This window comes from Ursus arctos, unplaced genomic scaffold (assembly GCF_023065955.2).
Source record: "Ursus arctos isolate Adak ecotype North America unplaced genomic scaffold, UrsArc2.0 scaffold_13, whole genome shotgun sequence".
Lineage (NCBI taxonomy): Eukaryota > Metazoa > Chordata > Mammalia > Carnivora > Ursidae > Ursus > Ursus arctos.
Genome location: NW_026622797.1, coordinates 50,224,166 through 50,241,697, shown reverse-complemented (window position 1 = coordinate 50,241,697; position 17,532 = coordinate 50,224,166). Strand labels below are relative to the sequence as shown.

General features: G+C 37.1%; 1 protein-coding gene across 1 annotated transcript in view; it reads left to right on the top strand.

The window, feature by feature from the left end:
• ARMC2 (armadillo repeat containing 2) overlaps positions 1-2,860 on the top strand; it is a 97,894-nt gene extending 95,034 nt beyond the window's left edge. The window contains exon 18 of the mRNA XM_026511679.4: positions 2,447-2,860. Coding sequence (XP_026367464.2) covers positions 2,447-2,604 — 158 coding nt within the window. The 3' untranslated portion in view covers positions 2,605-2,860. The remainder of the gene's footprint in view (positions 1-2,446) is intronic.
• The last annotated feature ends 14,672 nt before the right edge of the window (positions 2,861-17,532 follow it).

Genomic DNA, 17,532 nt, shown 5'->3' with positions numbered 1-17,532 from the left:
CTCAGTCGGTGGAGCATTCAACTCTTGATCTCGGGGTTGTGAGTTCGAGCCCCATATTGGGTGTAGAGATGACTTAAATAAATTTCTAAAAAAAAGAAAGAAAGAAAGAAATTGCATTAACAAGCCCACGCCAAACAGCATGGACCGTGAGGACTGTGCCTTATAATAGGGCAATAATTAAACCCTCAGTAGCTGCCTGGTGCCAGCCGCAAGCTGCAGGATAGCGCAGTGAGGAGGAGAAGCTTTTGCTGATACCGCAGAATACTGAAACTATATTAGAGATGGTGACGTAATGATCACCAAGAAATTTAGTGTTTTGAGTTCCTTACCTCTTTCTATACCTTTTGAATACCTTGCCTTAAGTTCTAGTATTAGAAGTGCGCTCTGCACGAAGAAAGCTTTAGAATGTTTGGTTATCTAAATCTGTGCTCTTCACAGTGTCCAGCATCCTTAAAAAACGAGGTGGCCAAGGAAGAAAATACCAGAATATAGCACATGTAGTAAAGCTAAGTAACTATTGTGAAACAGTGGCTTATACATAAGTTTGTAAGTCTCTGTCCAGTCATGACATATGTAGTTTTTAGGTCACAGTCAAGAGTTTGAAAATCACAGATGTCAATTGTCCTCTGGCGTTCTTGGCAGTAAAGTTCCAAAATGTAATACGGAGCATCAGAGGGGCACTTTCTTAGGTATTTGCTGTATTGACTTTCAAACCGCAGACTGCTTTTCTCTTACCTGTGGCTATTTGGCCACTTTTGTTATGGTGTCTAACCCGATTTACAAATTAATAGGGTCTGAGTGTGGATTAACTAATCTGAGGCCAAACCTCAAGAAAAGTAATATAGTCTTGACCTTAGATTGAAAAAAGCCCCCAAACACCCAACTCGAGATTTGCTAAACCTACTAAATCCAACCAAAGCCCCGGGGCAGAGGAAACGCCCAGTGCCCGGGGAGCTGTTGGCCCTAAGCCTTTTCGGGGGAAAAAAGGGCATAAAGTAAGAGAATTCATTGTCTAATAGAAGTTTGTGTTCAGAAAACCTAGAAAAGAGTGAGCCAGAAGATGATCTAGCAATCTGAAAGTGCTGTGTCTCTCAGGCTGCTCTTGTCTGGAAGTAGCCCGGTGGGAAGGGCTTGGAGGCACCGAAAGCCACCTGCATTGTCCTCTCAAGGCCCTGGTTAGCGTGTGGGTGGGGAGATCCAGGTTTGCTCACCGGCCTCTGTGGAGCGCCTCACTGAAGTGTTTGTGTCTGTCCAGAACTTATCTCAGTGCTGCATAGCTGTCCTCTTGGTTGGAGAAGAGGAGGGGAGGGTACAAACGGGGATTCCAGGCCCCCTTATCTTATTCTGAGTGCCGACGCTGACACCAACGGTGCCAAAGTACACAGGGTCAAGGAAAATAGTCAGTGTAGAAAATTCGATGTAAACAGTAATGAAGCATTTTATAATGGGATTTTAATTGGCCCCATGGAAAAAAGTTTGCTAGTTATGTAAGTAGCAATATTTGTGGTCACTTTCGGGCTTAGTGGTTCCCACTTACAAAGTCCGCCTCTGCCACAGACCTCGGAAGTGGCAGAGCCAATCTTCTGACTGGCAGGCCGGTGCATTTTCCTGAAGTCCTTCACATGGGGCGTGAGGCCCAATATAAACAGGTAAAAATGGTGTGGCAGGTTGGCACAGAAACCTCTGTGGCCGTTTATCTTCCTATTTGGATTGGATATACTTATGATGTTTGCAGAACTCAGGGTGCCCTTGGACTAAGAAGCAAATTAAGGTTGTAATTTCACTTTTTTGTTGTTGTTGTAACTAGCGCTTTTTGTATTATACACAGAGTGACTTGGGATTCTAATACTCCTTGGGATTCTCAAAGTCTCCTATTCACTGTTATTGGCAAGAGCATGGGGCATTGCCTTTTCAAAGCAGCACGATGGGGCTACTTTGAAGCCAGCAAAATTGATTTTAAAGTCAAGTTTACGGTGTCAAATTCAACTGTGCTACTTTCCCCCAAAGACTTCCCGATTCCTTTTATATCTGCCAATCGCTAAAGTAATTGACTTTTCTAATGTGCAGATAAGGAAGTAACCATTAATATTTTGTCTCTTCTGAGAAATTGTGATCTGACTTTGGATGTGGACTTACATAGAAACATTTAGGGATTAGTCGAAATAAGAGCTCATTTCAACCTAGGATTTTTTCTTTTGAGAAGATTATTATCCTTTTTATTAAGAGATTATGAATATTTTTAAATAAGTCTAGTTTAAAGCACCAAAGACAGTAAAGAACTACTTCTGTAAAAAAAAAACATCTTAATCCCCAAAGCATATCCGTGTGTCGTATTGGAATCAGAGATGACCCAGGATGAGTTTAACTTCTGCCAACAAAAATTAAACTTTATCCAATAGGATTGCATTTCCAAATAATTGCTGTAATTTTAATTTTTCCGATACAGATGAAGAGCTAGCCCTGGATGGCAGTTTTGACCAAGACCTAAAAAACTATCACAAACTCCAGTGGGAAACAGAATTCAAGCCTGTGGCACAGCAGCTTCTCAACCGAATTCAGAGTCATCACACCTTCCTGGAACCCCTGCCTATTCCTTCTTTCTAACACGATGCAGTTTACCAACGGGAACAGGAAGTCAGGTCTCCTTCATTCTTAAGCAGTGATAACAGACACGAACATTTGTTTTTCGGTAGTGACAAATATTGAAAGTTCTTCAGATACTGATTTTAGGGAGTAGTCTAAGGATTTTAAAAGAAATAAGCTTCCCCCCCCATTAGGTATTATGGAAAAATGAATATAAGTGTACTTTGTGCTACGAGAAATGTAAGATGCAAATATATCCATGATTTTTCTAAGTAAATGACTTTTTCTTCTATTCTCTATTCACTACTTCAATTCTAATCTTAAAGTCCCGATTTAACAATTCTGGGATTGAAGTGTTTGTCCGCTCAGTAGTTAAATGAACTGTGCAATGAAGAAATTGGATTTTTGCATATAGGAAGAGTGGTGGTCAACACTACGAGGAACACGCTCCTTCATTAACATCTGCACTGATTCTTGTAACCTCTAATAATAATTTTCTGGTTAGGTACTAGGATTTTTCTGGTTCTCCTATTAAGAGCAAGAGTAAGCAGAAACATATAGAAAAGACTACTTTGGACAATCTACTCTTTATTAAATAAGGAAAATAGATGGAAAAAAGAGTATTTTACCTCTTTCTTCTCATTTGAAATAAAATGACTAGACCAGACAGTCCTTCTAATTGTAACTTCCTGTGAGTAGGGAGGTGATACAATGTCCAAAGGGTCTAGGCTTAGCTGTATGGCAAATCTCCGTTTGAATCCTCACTATCTCCTGCTTCAGACGTGGGCAAGCAATTTAATTTCTTTAGCTTCAACTGTAAAATGGGAATATTTTATTATAGTTCAGCTTGGGGGGAACAAAACATTAAATGGGCAAATTGCCTAGCACAGTGTCTGATGTGGTTAGTAGGTGCTCAATAAATGGTAACATTATGATGATAATTAGCTTATTAGTTTGCCATTCTTTGCAGGGTAAGTTTGGCCTTTGAATAAATGACGAAAGCCAAAGAAACTGAGATTACCATTATCCCATCTTAGCCAAGTGAAGATTTGGAAATAAAAGTAGATGTACTATTTGGCTTGGAGAAAAGCTGTTATCAATGGCTCCTCACCCTCCAAAATGCCAAGAGTAATGGGAAGAAGGCCGGTACCCCAGACTGGATGGCTTTCAGAGACCATTAGAAAATACCTACATTTCCAGGAAGAAATAGACCTTCCTAGGGCCCTTCTAGTCTGGGGCTTGTCTCTGGCGAGGGCTCAGCAAAATCCCCTGGGGACACGCCTATTGTATAGTGTGATGGGCTCATGTGGAAACGATTTAAGGATCTAAGTCTTAAATTTTTTTTTTATCCACAGCAGGCTATATGTTCTACTTCCAGTGAAAAAGATTAAACTATCTCCCCCCAAACAGCCCCCTCAGTATTTATAACTAATCTAACAACTCATGGTAAGAATACCACTACCTGTCCCCCGTCATGTAAACGCCTCACCTTCGGCCTGCTATGCAAGCTGGACCTTTTGGAGGCATCTATCTTCCCCCCGCCCCTTTGTAAAAGATCTTATTCTTCAAGCGATCTCTACATTGGACGTGAAGCTCGAACTCACAACCCTGGGATCAAGAGTCACATGTTCTACTGACTGAGCCAGCCAGGCACCCCAGCCTTTTTGAAAAAGTGATAAAAAAAAAAAAAACCTGTAACATAACATTGACCATACTATTTTGAAGTGTACAGTTCAGTAATGTTAGGTATATTCACATTGCTCTGCAACAGAACTCTAGAACTTTTTCATTTTGTAAAACTTAAACTCTGTATCTGTTAAAAAAAAAAAAATCCCCATATCCTCTTCCCCGCGCCCCAGCTCCTAGCAACCGCCATTCTACTTTGTTTCTGTGAATTTGATGAGTTCAGATACCTCACGTAAGTGGAATCATACAGTATTTCTCCTTTTGTCCTGGCTTATTTCACTCAGCATGATGTCCTCCAGGTTTGTCCATGTTGAAGCATGTGACAGGACGTTCTTCCTTTTTAAAGTTGAATAATATTTCCTTTATGCAGATCCGATATTTTGTTTATGCAGTCGTCTATCAATGGGCATTCGGTTTGCTTCTGCCTCATGGCGATGGTGAATTATCCTGTTTTGAACATGGCTGTGTAAATAGCTCTTTGAAATCCCGCTTTCAGTTCTTTTGGGTATACATCCAGAAGTGGAATTACTGGATCATAGAGTAGTTCTGTTTTTAATTTTGGGGGGAGTATCTGAACTGTTTCTCATTGAGGCTGCACTGTCTTACATTACCACTAACAGTGCACAGAGGTTCGAGTTTCTTCACATCTCTGCCAACACCTGTTAAGTTTTTTATAGTAGCCGTCGTAAGGGGGTGAAGGGGTAGCTCATTGTGATTTCGATTTGCATTTCTCTAATAATTAGTGATGTTGGATGTCTTTTCATATGTGTATTGGCCGTTTGTATATCATCCCTGGATTAATGTCCTTACAAGTCCTTTGCCCATTCTTTTAGTTGGTCTGTTTGGGTTTTTTGTTGTTGTTAAATTGAAGGAGTTCTTTATGTATTCAGGGTATTAACCCCTTATCAGGCAGGTATACGATCTGCAGATATTTTCTCCCATAGGTTGCCTTTTCACTCTGTTGATTGTGCCCTTTGATGCACAGAAGGTTTTTTGGGTTTTGTTTTAAAGTAATCTCTATGCCCAACATGGGGCTCGAACTCATGACCCTGAGATTAAGAGTTGCATGTTCTAGCAACTGGGCCAATCAGGCACCCCATCGATGCACAGAGTTTTTAAGTTTGTTGTAGTTCTAGGGGTTTTTTTACTTTTGCTTTTGGTGTTATATCCAAAAAATCACTGACACATCCAATGTCCTGAGGCTTTTCCCCTGTTTTCTCCTAGGAATTTTATAGTTTCAGTTCTTACATTTAGGTCTTCAATCCATTTTAGTTAATCTTTGCGTGTGATGTAAGTGAGGGTATTGACTTCGTTCCTTTGCATGTGGATGTCTACTTTTCCCAGCATCATTTGTTGAAGTGCCGTCACTTCCTCATTGAACATTCCTGGCACCCTTGTCCATCATTTGGCTGTATGCATGAAGGTTTGTTTCTGGGCTTCTGTTCTATTTCATTGCTCTGTCTGTCTGTCTGTATGTCAGTACCACGCTGTTTTGATTACTCTAGCTTTGTAATGTGTTTTGAAATCAGGCCATGTGAGACCTCCAACATTTTTTTAAAATTTTTTATGGAAGTATGGTCGACCTACAATATTATATTAGTTTCAGGTATATAACACGGTGATTCAACAAGTTACCTTATGAAATGCTCACCAAAGTAAGTGTAGTTACCATCTGTCACCATACAAAGTTATTATAACTTTATTGACTATATTCCCTATGCTGTACTTTTCATTCCCATGACTTCTTTATAACTAGTTTGTACCTCTTAATCCCCCTTTTTAAAAGATTTATTTGAGAGAGAGAGTGAGAAAGAGTGTGTGTGTGCACGTGTGTGTGAGTGGGGGAGGAGCAGAGGGAGAGGAAGAGAATCTCAAGCAGGCTCTCTGCTGAGCATGGAGCCTGACTTGGGGCTTCATCACACAACCCTGAGATCATGAACTGAGCCGCAACCAAGAGTTGGGACGCTTAACCAACCCGGGTGCCCCCCTTTTAATCGCGTTCATCTATCTTGCTCATCCCCTCTCATGTCCTCAACTCTGGCAATTACCAGATTATTCTCTGTATTTATTAGTCTGCTTCTGGTTTTTGTTTGCTTATTCATTTGTTTTTAAGATTCCATATGTAAGTGGAATCATATAGTATTTGTCTTTGATTTATTTCACTTAGCATAATACCCTGTAGGTCCATCCATGTTGTTGCAAATAGCAAGATTCATTTTTTATTATTGCATAATATTCCATTGTGTGTATATATACCACATCTTTATCCATTCATCTATCAATAGATGTTTAGGTTGCTTCCGTAACTTGGCTATTGTGAAAAATGCTGCAATAAACATAGGGGTGCATATATTTTTTTAAATTAGTGTTTTCCTTTTCTTCGAGTAAATACCCAGTAGTGGAATTACTTAATTATATGGTATTTCTACTTTTAATTTTTCAAGGGACCTGCATACTGCTTTCCATAGTGGCTGCACCAATTTACATTCTCACCAGTAGTGCACGGGAGGTTCCTCTTCTCCCAATCTTTGCCAACACTTGTTAGTTCTTGTCCTTTTGATAATAGCCATTCTGAGTGGTGTGAGGTGATCTCCCATTGTGGTTTTGATTTGCATTTCCCTGATTAGTGGTGTTGAGCATCTTTTCATGTGTCTGTTGGCCATTTGTATGTCTATTCTTTGGAAAAATGTCTGTTCGGGTTTTCTGCCCATTTTTAAATTATATTCTTCGAGGGGTTTTTTGGTGTTGAGTTGAATGAGTTCTTTATGTACTTTGGATATTAACTCCTTATTGGATATATCATTTGCAAATATCTCCCAAAATCAGTAGGTTGCCGTTTAATTTTGTTCATGGTTGCCTTCACTGTGTAAAAGCTTTTTAGTTTGATGTAATCCAACAGTTTATTTTTGCTTTTGTTTCTCTTGCCTGAAGAGACTGATCCAAAAAAATATTACTAAGACTGATGTCCATGAGTTCACTGCCTATATTTTCTTTTAGGAGTTTTGTGGTTTCAGATCTTACATTTAGGTCTTTTAATCCCTTTTGAGATTGTTTTCTTTTTTTTTTTTTTTAAAGATTTTATTTATTTATTCGACAGAGATAGAGACAGCCAGCGAGAGAGGGAACACAAGCAGGGGGAGTGGGAGAGAAAGAAGCAGGCTCATAGGGGAAGAGCCTGATGTGGGGCTCGATCCCAGAACGCCGGGATCACGCCCTGAGCCGAAGGCAGACGCTTAACCGCTGTGCCACCCAGGCGCCCCTTGAGATTGTTTTCTGTATAATGTAAGAATGATCCAGTTTCATTCTTTTGCATGTTGCTGTCCAATTTTCCCAACACCATTTATTGAAGAGACTGTTGTTTCCCCATTGTATATTCTTGCTTTTTATCATGTCCTTGTGACCATATAAGTGTGGGTTTATTTCTGGGTTCTCTATTCCTTACTATTGATCTATGTGCCTGTTTTTTGTGCCAGTACCATACTGTTTTGATCACTTTGTAGTATAGTTTGAATCTGAGGTTGTGATACCTTTTAGCTTTGTTCTTCTCGAGATTGATTTGGCTATTTGGGATTATTTGTGGTTCCACACAATTTTAAGGTTATTTCTTCTAGGTGTGTGAAAATACTAATGGTATTTTGATAGAAATTGCACTGAATCTGTAGATTACTTTGGGTAGTGTGTGCATTTTAATATTTTTTAATTTTATATTTTATTTATTTATATTTATTTATTTATTTTTTATTTTATTTTATTTATATATATTTATTTATTTTATATTTTATATTATATTTTATTTATTTTAATAAAATAAATATTTTATTAAAAATATTTAATATTTTTCCAGTCCATGAGCATGGTATATCTTTCCATTTATTTGTGTTTTCTTCAAATTTTTTTCATCAATATCTTATTGTTTTCAAAGTATGTATCTTTCACCTAGGTATTTTATTCTTTTTGATGCAGTTGTAAATAGGATTGTTTTCTTAATTTTTCTTTCTGCTAGTTTGTTATTAGTGTATAGCAATGCAATGGATTTTTGCATATTAATTTTGTATCTTGAAACTTCACTGAACTCATTTATTCTAATAGGTTTTCGGTGAAGTCACTAGGGTTTTCTGTATATGGTATCATGTCATCTGCAAATAGTGATCGTTTGACTTCTTCCTTACCAATTTGGGTGTCTTTTATTTGTTGTCTGATTGCTGTGGCTAGGACTTCCAGTACTATATCAAAGGAAAGTGGTGAAAGGGAAAATCCTTGTCTTGTTCCTGATCTTAGAGGAAAAGTTTTCAGTTTTTCACCATTGAGTATATTAGCTGTGGGTTTGTCATATATGGCCTTTATTATCTTGAGGTATGTTCCCTCTATGCCCTCTTTGTTGAGAGTTTTTAATCATGAACAGATGTTGAATTTTGTCAAATGTTTTTTATCCTTCATTTTCTTAATGTGATGTATCATGTTGATTTGCAGATATTGAATATCCTTGCGTCCCTGAGATAAATTCCACTTAATCATGATAAGTGACACTTTAAATGTATTTTTGAATTCGGTCTGCTAAGATTTTGCTGAGGATTTTCGCACCTATGTTCATCAGGGATATTGGTCTATAAGTTTCTTTTTTTGTGGTGTCTTTGTCTGGTTTTGGTATCAGGGTAATACTGGTCTTATAGAATGAATCTGAAGCACTCCTTGTATTTTTTGAAATAGTTTGAGGATAAGTATTTGCTCATCTTTAAATGTTTGGTAGAATTCATCTGTGAAGCCATCTGGTTCTGGACTTTTTTGTTGGGAGTTACTTGATTACTGACTAGTAACTAGTAATCGTCCTGTTCAAATTATCTATTTCTCCTTGATTATGTCTTGGAATATTGTGTTTCCAGGAATTTATCCATTTCTACTAGTTTGTCCAATCTGTTGGCATATAGTTTTTCATAATATTCTCTAGTTATCCTTTGTATTTCTGTGCTATCAGTTGTAACTTTTATTTCAGATTTTATTTTTGAATCCTATCTTTTTCAACTGATGAGTCTGGCTAAAAGTTTATCAATTTTGTTTATCTTTTCAAAGAATCAGCTCAGTTTAATTGATTTTTTTTTCTATTTTTTTTTTAAGTCTCTACTTATTTCCCCTCTGATCTTTTTTATTTCCTTCCTTCTATTAACTTTGACTTCTGTTCTTTTTCTAATTCCTTTAGGTGTGAGGTTAGATGGCTTATTTGAAGTTTTTCTTATTTCCTGAGGTAGGCCTGAAATTGCTATAAACTTCCTTCTTAGAAATGCTTTTGATGCTTCCAAAGATTTTGAACCATTGTTTCCCATTTTTGTTTGTCTCCAGGTTTTTGTTTTTTTTTTAATTTCCTTTTGATTTCTTCATTGACCCATTGGTTGTTTAGTAGCATGATTAGCCTCCCCTTATATCTGTGTTTTCCAGGTTTTTTTCTTGTAATTGATTTCTAGTTTCATAATGTCATGGTCAGAAAAGATGCTTGATGAGATTTTGATGTTAAATTTACTGAGACTTGTTTTGTGGCCTAATATGTGATCTGTCCTGGAGAATGTTTCATGTGCGCTTGAAGAGAATGTGTATTCTGTATTTGAATGGAATGTTCTGTATGTATCTGTTAAGTCGTTCTGGTCTGTGTCTTTCAAAGCCAGTGTTTCCTTATTGACTTTTCCGTCTGGATCATCTATCTATTGATGTAAGTAGAGCATGAAAAGTCCCCTACTGTTATTGTATTGCTGTCAATTTCTTTCTTTATGTCTATTAATATTTGTTTTATATATTTAAGTGTTCCTGAATATTTATTTACTATTGTTTAGATATGTTACAATTGCATAGATATTTACAATTGTTATATATTCTTGTTGGATTGATCCCTTCATCATTGGGTAATGCCCTTCTTTGTCTTTTGTTATGGTCTTTGTTTTAAAATCTATTTTGATGTAAGTATTGCTAACCCTGCTTTTGTTTTCCACTTCCATGGAGTATCTTTCTCTAGCCCTTTACTTTCAGTTTTTCTGTGTCCTTAGATCTGACATGAGTCTCTTGTAGGCAGCATATAAATGGATCTTGTTTTTTTTTTTTTAAGATTTTATTTATTTATTCGACAGAGAGAGACAGCCAATGAGAGAGGGAACACAAGCAGGGGGAGTGGGAGAGGAAGAAGCAGGCTCATAGCGGAGGAGCCTGATGTGGGGCTCGATCCCATAATACCGGGATCACGCCCTGAGCCGAAGGCAGACGCTCAACCGCTGTGCCACCCAGGCGCCCGGATCTTGTTTTTTAAATCCATTCATTCTTTTGATTGGAATGTTTAGCTCATTTACAGTTAATTGATAAGTATGTACCTATTGCCATGTTGTTAATTATTTTCTGATTGTTTTTCTAGTTCTCTGTTCCTTTGTTCTTCTCTCGTTCTTGCCTCTTGTGATTAGATGACTTTGAGTCTTGTAGTTGGATTCCTTTCTCTTTATTATTTGGGTGTCTGTTACAGGCTTTTGGTTTTGTGGTGATCGTGAGGCTCATACAGAACACCTGCTGTGTACAGCGGTCCGTAGGAAGTTGATGGTTGCTGAAGTTCAACCACATTTTAAAAGCACTACATGTTTTATGTATATGTATATGAATCTCTTTCACGTATAATCCAAACACTTTTCAAACTGTTGTTTCTGTGCTGGGTCTTGGACAGTGTCATAAACCACTACCCCTTTAAGAGCAAAGTCTTAGTTTCCTATAGCTCTCCAGCTCTCCTGGAGTTAAGCCTCACTGCTTTTCAAAACCAGACATTATAGGGGCTTGTTTTCCCAGTGCAGGTCTTCAGGGTCAGGATGCCCAATGTGGGGCTTAGTCTCTTTGCTCCACAGGGAGAACATCTACACCTGTGATATCCCTCCTGCTATGGGTGGCAATCTTGGAGGCTTCATTCCTGACTACATCTTTTCTCCTACCTTTCTCAGTGTGGGTTCTTCTTTGTCTTTAACTGTCAAAGATGTGTTCTACCATTCTTCAGGTCATTTTCAGGGTGAGTTGTCTTATATGTAGCTGTTGCCTTGGTGTGTCCGTGAGAGAAGGTAAGCTCAGGATCCTCTCACTCAGCCATCTTTCTGCAATAAGCCAACCTTGTTCTTTGGCTCCTGGGGGTCCTTCGAGATTCCACATGAATTTTAGGATGAATTTTTCTATTCTTGCAAAAAATGGCATTTTCAGAGATTGCATTGAATCTGTAGGTTACTGTAGATATATTGACATCTTAACAATATCTTGAAGTCTTTCTATCCATGACCATGGGATGTCTTTCCATTTTTTTGTGTCTTCTTTAATTTCTTTCTTCCTTCCTTCCTTCCTTCCTTCCTTCCTTCCTTCCTTCCTTCCTTCCTTCCTTCCTTTCTTTCTTTCTTTCTTTCTTAGATTTTGTTTTATTTTGAGATAGAGAAAAAGAGCAGGGGGCAGAGGGAGAAGCAGGCTCCCCGCTGAGCAGGGAGCCCCATGTGGGGCTCGACCCCAGGACTCCAGGATCATGACCTGAGCAGAAGGCAGATGCTCAACCGACTGAGCCACCCAGGTGCCCCTATGTCTTCTTTAATTTCTCACTGCAGTGTACTGTAGTTTTCAGGGTGCAAGTCTCATATCGTCTTGGTTAAACTTACTCCTAACTGTTTATTCTTTTTGATGCTATTGTAAATGGAATTGTTTCTTTATTTTCCTTTTCAGATTGTTCACTTTTAGGTTATAGAAATTCAGCTGATTTTTGTGTGTTGGTTTTTGTATCCTGTAACTTTGCTGAACTTATTAGTTCTAACAGGTGTGTGCGTGTGTGTGTGTGTGTGTGTGTGTGTGTGATCTTTAGGGTTTTCTGGATAAAAGATCATGTCACCCTCAAACAGATAATTTGACTTTTCCTTCCTTTCTAACTTGAATGCCTTTTCTTTTTCTTGCCTAACTTTCCCGGCCAGGACTTCCAGAACAATGTTGAATAGAAACAGTGAGAGTAGCCATCCTTGTCTTGTTCCTGATCTTATAAGAAAAGCTTTCAGTCTTTCACTGAATATGATATTAACTATAGGCTTTTCTATATGGGCTTTATTACATTCAGATAGTTTCCTTCTATTCTATTTTGTTGAATGTTTTTAATCATGAAAGGTGTTGAATTTTGTCAAATGCCTTTTCTGCATCAATTTAGATGATCATGGGGTTTTTGTCCCTCCTTCATTCTGGTAATGTGGTGTAGTGTGTTGATCATTTGTAGTATGTTGAACCATCCTTGCATTTCAGGAATAAATCCTACTTCATACTTTTAATGTGCTGTTAAATTTTCTTTGCTAGGATTTTGTTCAGGATTTTTGCATCAGTATTCATCAGGGGTGTTGGTCTGTAGTTTTCTTGTTATGTCTTTTTTTTTTAAGTTTTTATTTTAATTCCTGTTAACATACAGTGTTATATGAATTTCAGGTATACAATATAGTGATTCAGCATTTCTATACGTCGTCCAGTGCTCATGATGACCAGTGCGCTCCTTAATCCCCATCATCTATTCAACCCATCCCCCCACCTACCTCCCTTCTAGTTTGTTCTTTGTAATTAGGAATTTGTTTCATGATTTGTTTCTGTCTCTTGTTCTCTTTGCTTGTTTGTTTCATTTCTTAAGTTCCACATGAGTGAAATCATATGGTATTTGTCTTTCTCTGCCTGACTTATTTCATTTAGTATTATATTCTCTAGCTCAATCCATGTTGTTGCAAATGGCAAGATTTCATTTGTTTTTATGGCCAAGTAAGATTCCAGTGTGTGTGTGTACACGCGTACACACACCAGCTCTTCTTTATCCATTCATCAGTTGATGGACACTTGGGCTCTTTCCATAATTTAGCTATTGTAAATAATGCTGCTATAAACATAGGGGTGCATGTATCTCTTTGAATTAGTGTTTTTGTATTTTTGGGGTGAATACCCAGTAGTTTGATTGCTGGATCGTAGCATAGTTCTATTTTTAACTTCTTGAGGAAACTCCATACTGTTTTCCAGAGTGGCTGCTCCAGTTTGCATTTCTACCAACAGTGCAAGAGTGTTCCTCTTTCTCTACATCTTCACCAAAACCTGTTATTTCTTGTGTTGTTGATTTTAGCCATTCTGACAAGTGTGTAGTTTTGGTTTGTATTTCCCTGATAAGTGAGGATAAGCACATTTTCATGTGTCTCTTGGCCATCTAGATGTCTTTGGAAAAATGTCTGTTCATGTCTTCTGCCCAGTTTTTAATTGGATTTTTTGTTTTTTGGGTGTTGAGTTATATGAGTTCTTTATATTTTGGATACTAACCCTTTATTGGATATGTCATTTGCAAATATCTTCTCCCATTCTATGGGTTGCCTTTTAGTTTCTTTGTTTCCTTTGCTGTGCAGAAGCTTTTTATTTTTATGTAATCCCAATAGCTTTTTTTTTTTTTTTTTGCTTTTGTTTCCCATACCTCAGAAGACCTACCAAAAAGAAGTTGTTACATTCAATGTCAAAGAAGGTAATGCCTGTGTTCTCCTCTAGGATTTTAATGGTTTCCTGTCTCACATTGAGGTCTTTAATCCATTTTGAATTTATTTTTGTGTATGGTGTAAGAAAGTGGTCCAGTTTCATTCTTTTGCATGTTGCTGTCCAGTTTTCCCAACACCATTTGCTGAAGAGATTGTCTTTTTTCCCAGTAGATATTCTTTCTTGCTTTGTTGAAGATTGACCATATAATTGTGGGTTTATTTCTGGATTTTCTACTCTGTTTCATTGATCTATGTGTCTTTTTTTGTGCCAATCTTTTGATGACGACAGCTTTGTAATGTAACTTGAAGTCTGGAATTGTTGTGCCTCCACCTTTGTTTTTCTTTTTCAAGATTGCTTCAGCTATTTGGGGTCTTTTGTGGTTCCATACGCATTTTAGGGTTGTTTGTTCTAGTTCTATGAAAAATGCTGTTAGTATTTTGATAGGGATCACATTAAATCTTTAGATTGCTTTGGGTAGTATAGACTTTTTTAAAGATTTATTTATTTCAGAGAGAGAGAGCGAGTGTGTGTGTGTGTGTGTGTGTGTGTATGCAAGTGAGGGGAGTAGCAGAGGGAGAAGAGAGAAAGAATCCAAGCTGAGTTTGCATTGACCACAGAGCCCGACTTGGGGCTCAATTCCACGACCCTGAGATAATGACCCAAGCTGAAACCAAGAGTCGGATGCTTAACTGACTGCACCACCCAGGTGCCCTGGGTAGTATAGACATTTAAACAATATTTGTTCTTTAATCCATGAGCATGGAATGTCTTTCCATTTCTTTGTATCTAATTCAGTTTCTTTAATCAATGTTTTATGGTTTTCAGAGTACAGATTTTTTACCTCTTTGGTTAGGTTTATTTGTAGGTATCTTATTATTTTTGGTGCAATTGTAAATGGGATTCTTAATTTCCCTTTCTGCTGCTTCATTATTGTATAGAAATGCAACAGATTTCTGTAGATTAATTTTTGTATCCTGCAACTTTACTGAATTTATCAGTTCTAGCAGTCTTTCGGTGGTGTTTGGGGTTTCTATATATAGTATCATGTCATCTGCAAATAGTGAAAGTTCTATTTCTCCTTACCAATTTGGATGCCTTTTATTTCTTTTATTGTCTGATTGCTGTGATAGGACTTCCAGTACTCTGTTGAATCAAAGTGGTGAGAGTGGACATCTTTGTCTTGTTACTAACCTTAGGAGAAAGGCTCTGTTTTTCCCCATCGAGGATGGTGTTAACTGTGGGGTTTTTTCGTAGATGCCCTTTATTGAGGTTTTCCCCTGTAACTCTAGTTTGTTGAGGGTTTTTGTCATGAATGGATGTTATACTTTGTCAAATGCTTTTTCTGCATCTATTGAAAAGATCATATGGTTCTTATCCTTTCTTTGATTGATGTGATATATCAGATTGATTTGTGAATATTGACCCATCTTTGTAAGTCAGGAATAAATCCCACTTGATCATGATGAATGATTTTTCAACGTATTGTTGAATTTGGTTTGCTAGTGTTTTGTTGAGGATTTTTGCATCTAGTTCATTAGAGATACTGGCCTGTAGTTCTTTTTTTGTGATGTCTTTATCTGGTTTTGGTATCGGGGTAATGTTGGCTTCATAGAATGATTTTGGAAGTTTTCCTTTCCTAAGATTTTGGAATAGTTTGAGAAGAATAGGTAGTAACTCTTCTTTAAATGTTTGGTAGAATTTGCCTGTGAAACCATCTGGTCCTGGACTTTTGTTGGGAGTTTTTTGATTACTTATTTCAATTTCATTCAGTTTCTTTGCTGGTTATCAGTCTGTTCAAATTTTCTATTTCTTCCTGTTTCAGTTTTGGTAGTTTGTATGTTTCTAGGAATTTATTCATTTCTTCTAGTTTGTTCAATTTGTTGGCGTATAGTTTTTATAGTATTCTCTTATGATTTTTTGTGTTTTTGTGGTGTTATTTCTCGTTTCTCATTTGTGATTTTATTTGGGTCTTTTTTTTTTCTTGATAAGTCTGGCTAGAAGTTTATCAATTTTATTTTATTTTTTCGAAGAACAAGCTTTTGGTTTCATCGTCTATTGTTTTTTAAGTTTTCACATTGTTTGTTTCTGCCCTGGTCTTCATTATTTCCTTCCTTCTGCTAGTTTTAGGTTTTGTTGTTCTTTTTCTAGCTCCCTTAGGTGCAAGGTTAGGTTTTTTAATTTGGGATTCTTCTTGCTTCTTGAGGTAGGCCTGTATTGTTATAAACTTCCCTCTTAAAACTGCTTTTGCTGCATCTCAGAGGTTTTGGACCATTGTGTTTTCATTTTCATTTGTTTCCACGCACTTTTTTAATTTCAGCTTTTATTTCCTGATTTACCCATTCATTGTTTAGTAGCAGGTTATTTAACCTCCATGTATTTGTGGTCTGTCCAGATTTTTTCTTATGATTGACTTCTAGTTTCATAGCATTGTGGTCAGAAAATACGCATGGTACTATTTCAATCTTGAATTTGTTCAGGTTTGTTTTGTGGGCTAATATGTGATCTATTCTGGAGAATGTTCCACGTACACTTGAAAAGAATGTGTATTCTGCTGTTAAGGATGGAATGTTCTGAATATATCTGTTTTATCCATTTGTTTCAATGTGTCATTCAAAGCCATTATTTTCTTGTTGATTTTTCTGTTTAGATGATCTGTCCATTGCTGTACATGGGGTGTTAATTTCCCCTACTATTATATTACCACCGATTAGTTCCCTTGTTTTTTATTGACGGTTTTATGTATTTGGCCACTCCTATGTTAGGTGAATAAATATTTACAATTGTTATATCTTCTTGTTGGATTGTCCCCTTTATTAGTGTATAGTGTTCTTCTTTGTCTTTTGTTACAGCCTTTGTTTTAAAGTCTGGTTTTTTTTTTTTGGATATAAGAATTGCTACTCCAGCTTCCTTTTGATATCCGTTGGCATGATCTTTTTCCATCCTTTCACTTTCAATCCGCAAGTGTCATTAGGTCTAAAATGGGTTTCTTGTTGGCAGCATATAGATGGATCTTATTTTTTTAATCCATTCTGTCACCCTATGTCTTTTGACTGGAGTGTTTAGTCCATTTACATTCAAAGTAATTATTGCTGGATATGTATTTATTGCCATTTTATTACTTGTTTTCTGGTTGTTTCTGAAGATTTTCTCTGATCTTTTCTTGTCTTTCATGTTTTGCTGATTTTCTTTAGTGATATATTTGGATTTCTTTCTCTTTATTTTTTTCATATTAGTGTTTTTTGATATATAGTTACCATTAGGTTTGGATATAACTTTCTGCATATAGCAGTCTGTATGAAGCTGATGGTTGCTTGAGTTTGAACTCCTTCTCTCCTCTCCTTCCCATGTTTTAGATATGTTATTATATTTTATAAACTTTTTGTGAGTTCCTTTTTTTTTTACAAAAATATTCATTTTTATAGCTTTTGTGTTTCCTACCTCTATGCTGTCACTTTTGATCTCCCCTTTCCACTCAGAGTCCCTTTTAATATTTCTTGTTGAGCGGATTTAGTGGTCATGAAGTCCTTTAGTTTTTGTTTGGGAAACTCTTTATGTCTCCTCTATTCTGAATGACAGCCTTGCTGGATAGAACATTCTTGACTGCAGAGTTTTCCTTCAGCGCTTTGAATATACCATGCCACTCTCTTCCGGCTTACAAAGTTTCTGTTGAAAAATCTCCTGGTAGCCTTATGGTTTTTCCCTTGTAAGTTAGTGACTTCTTTTGTCTTGCTGCTTTTAATTTTT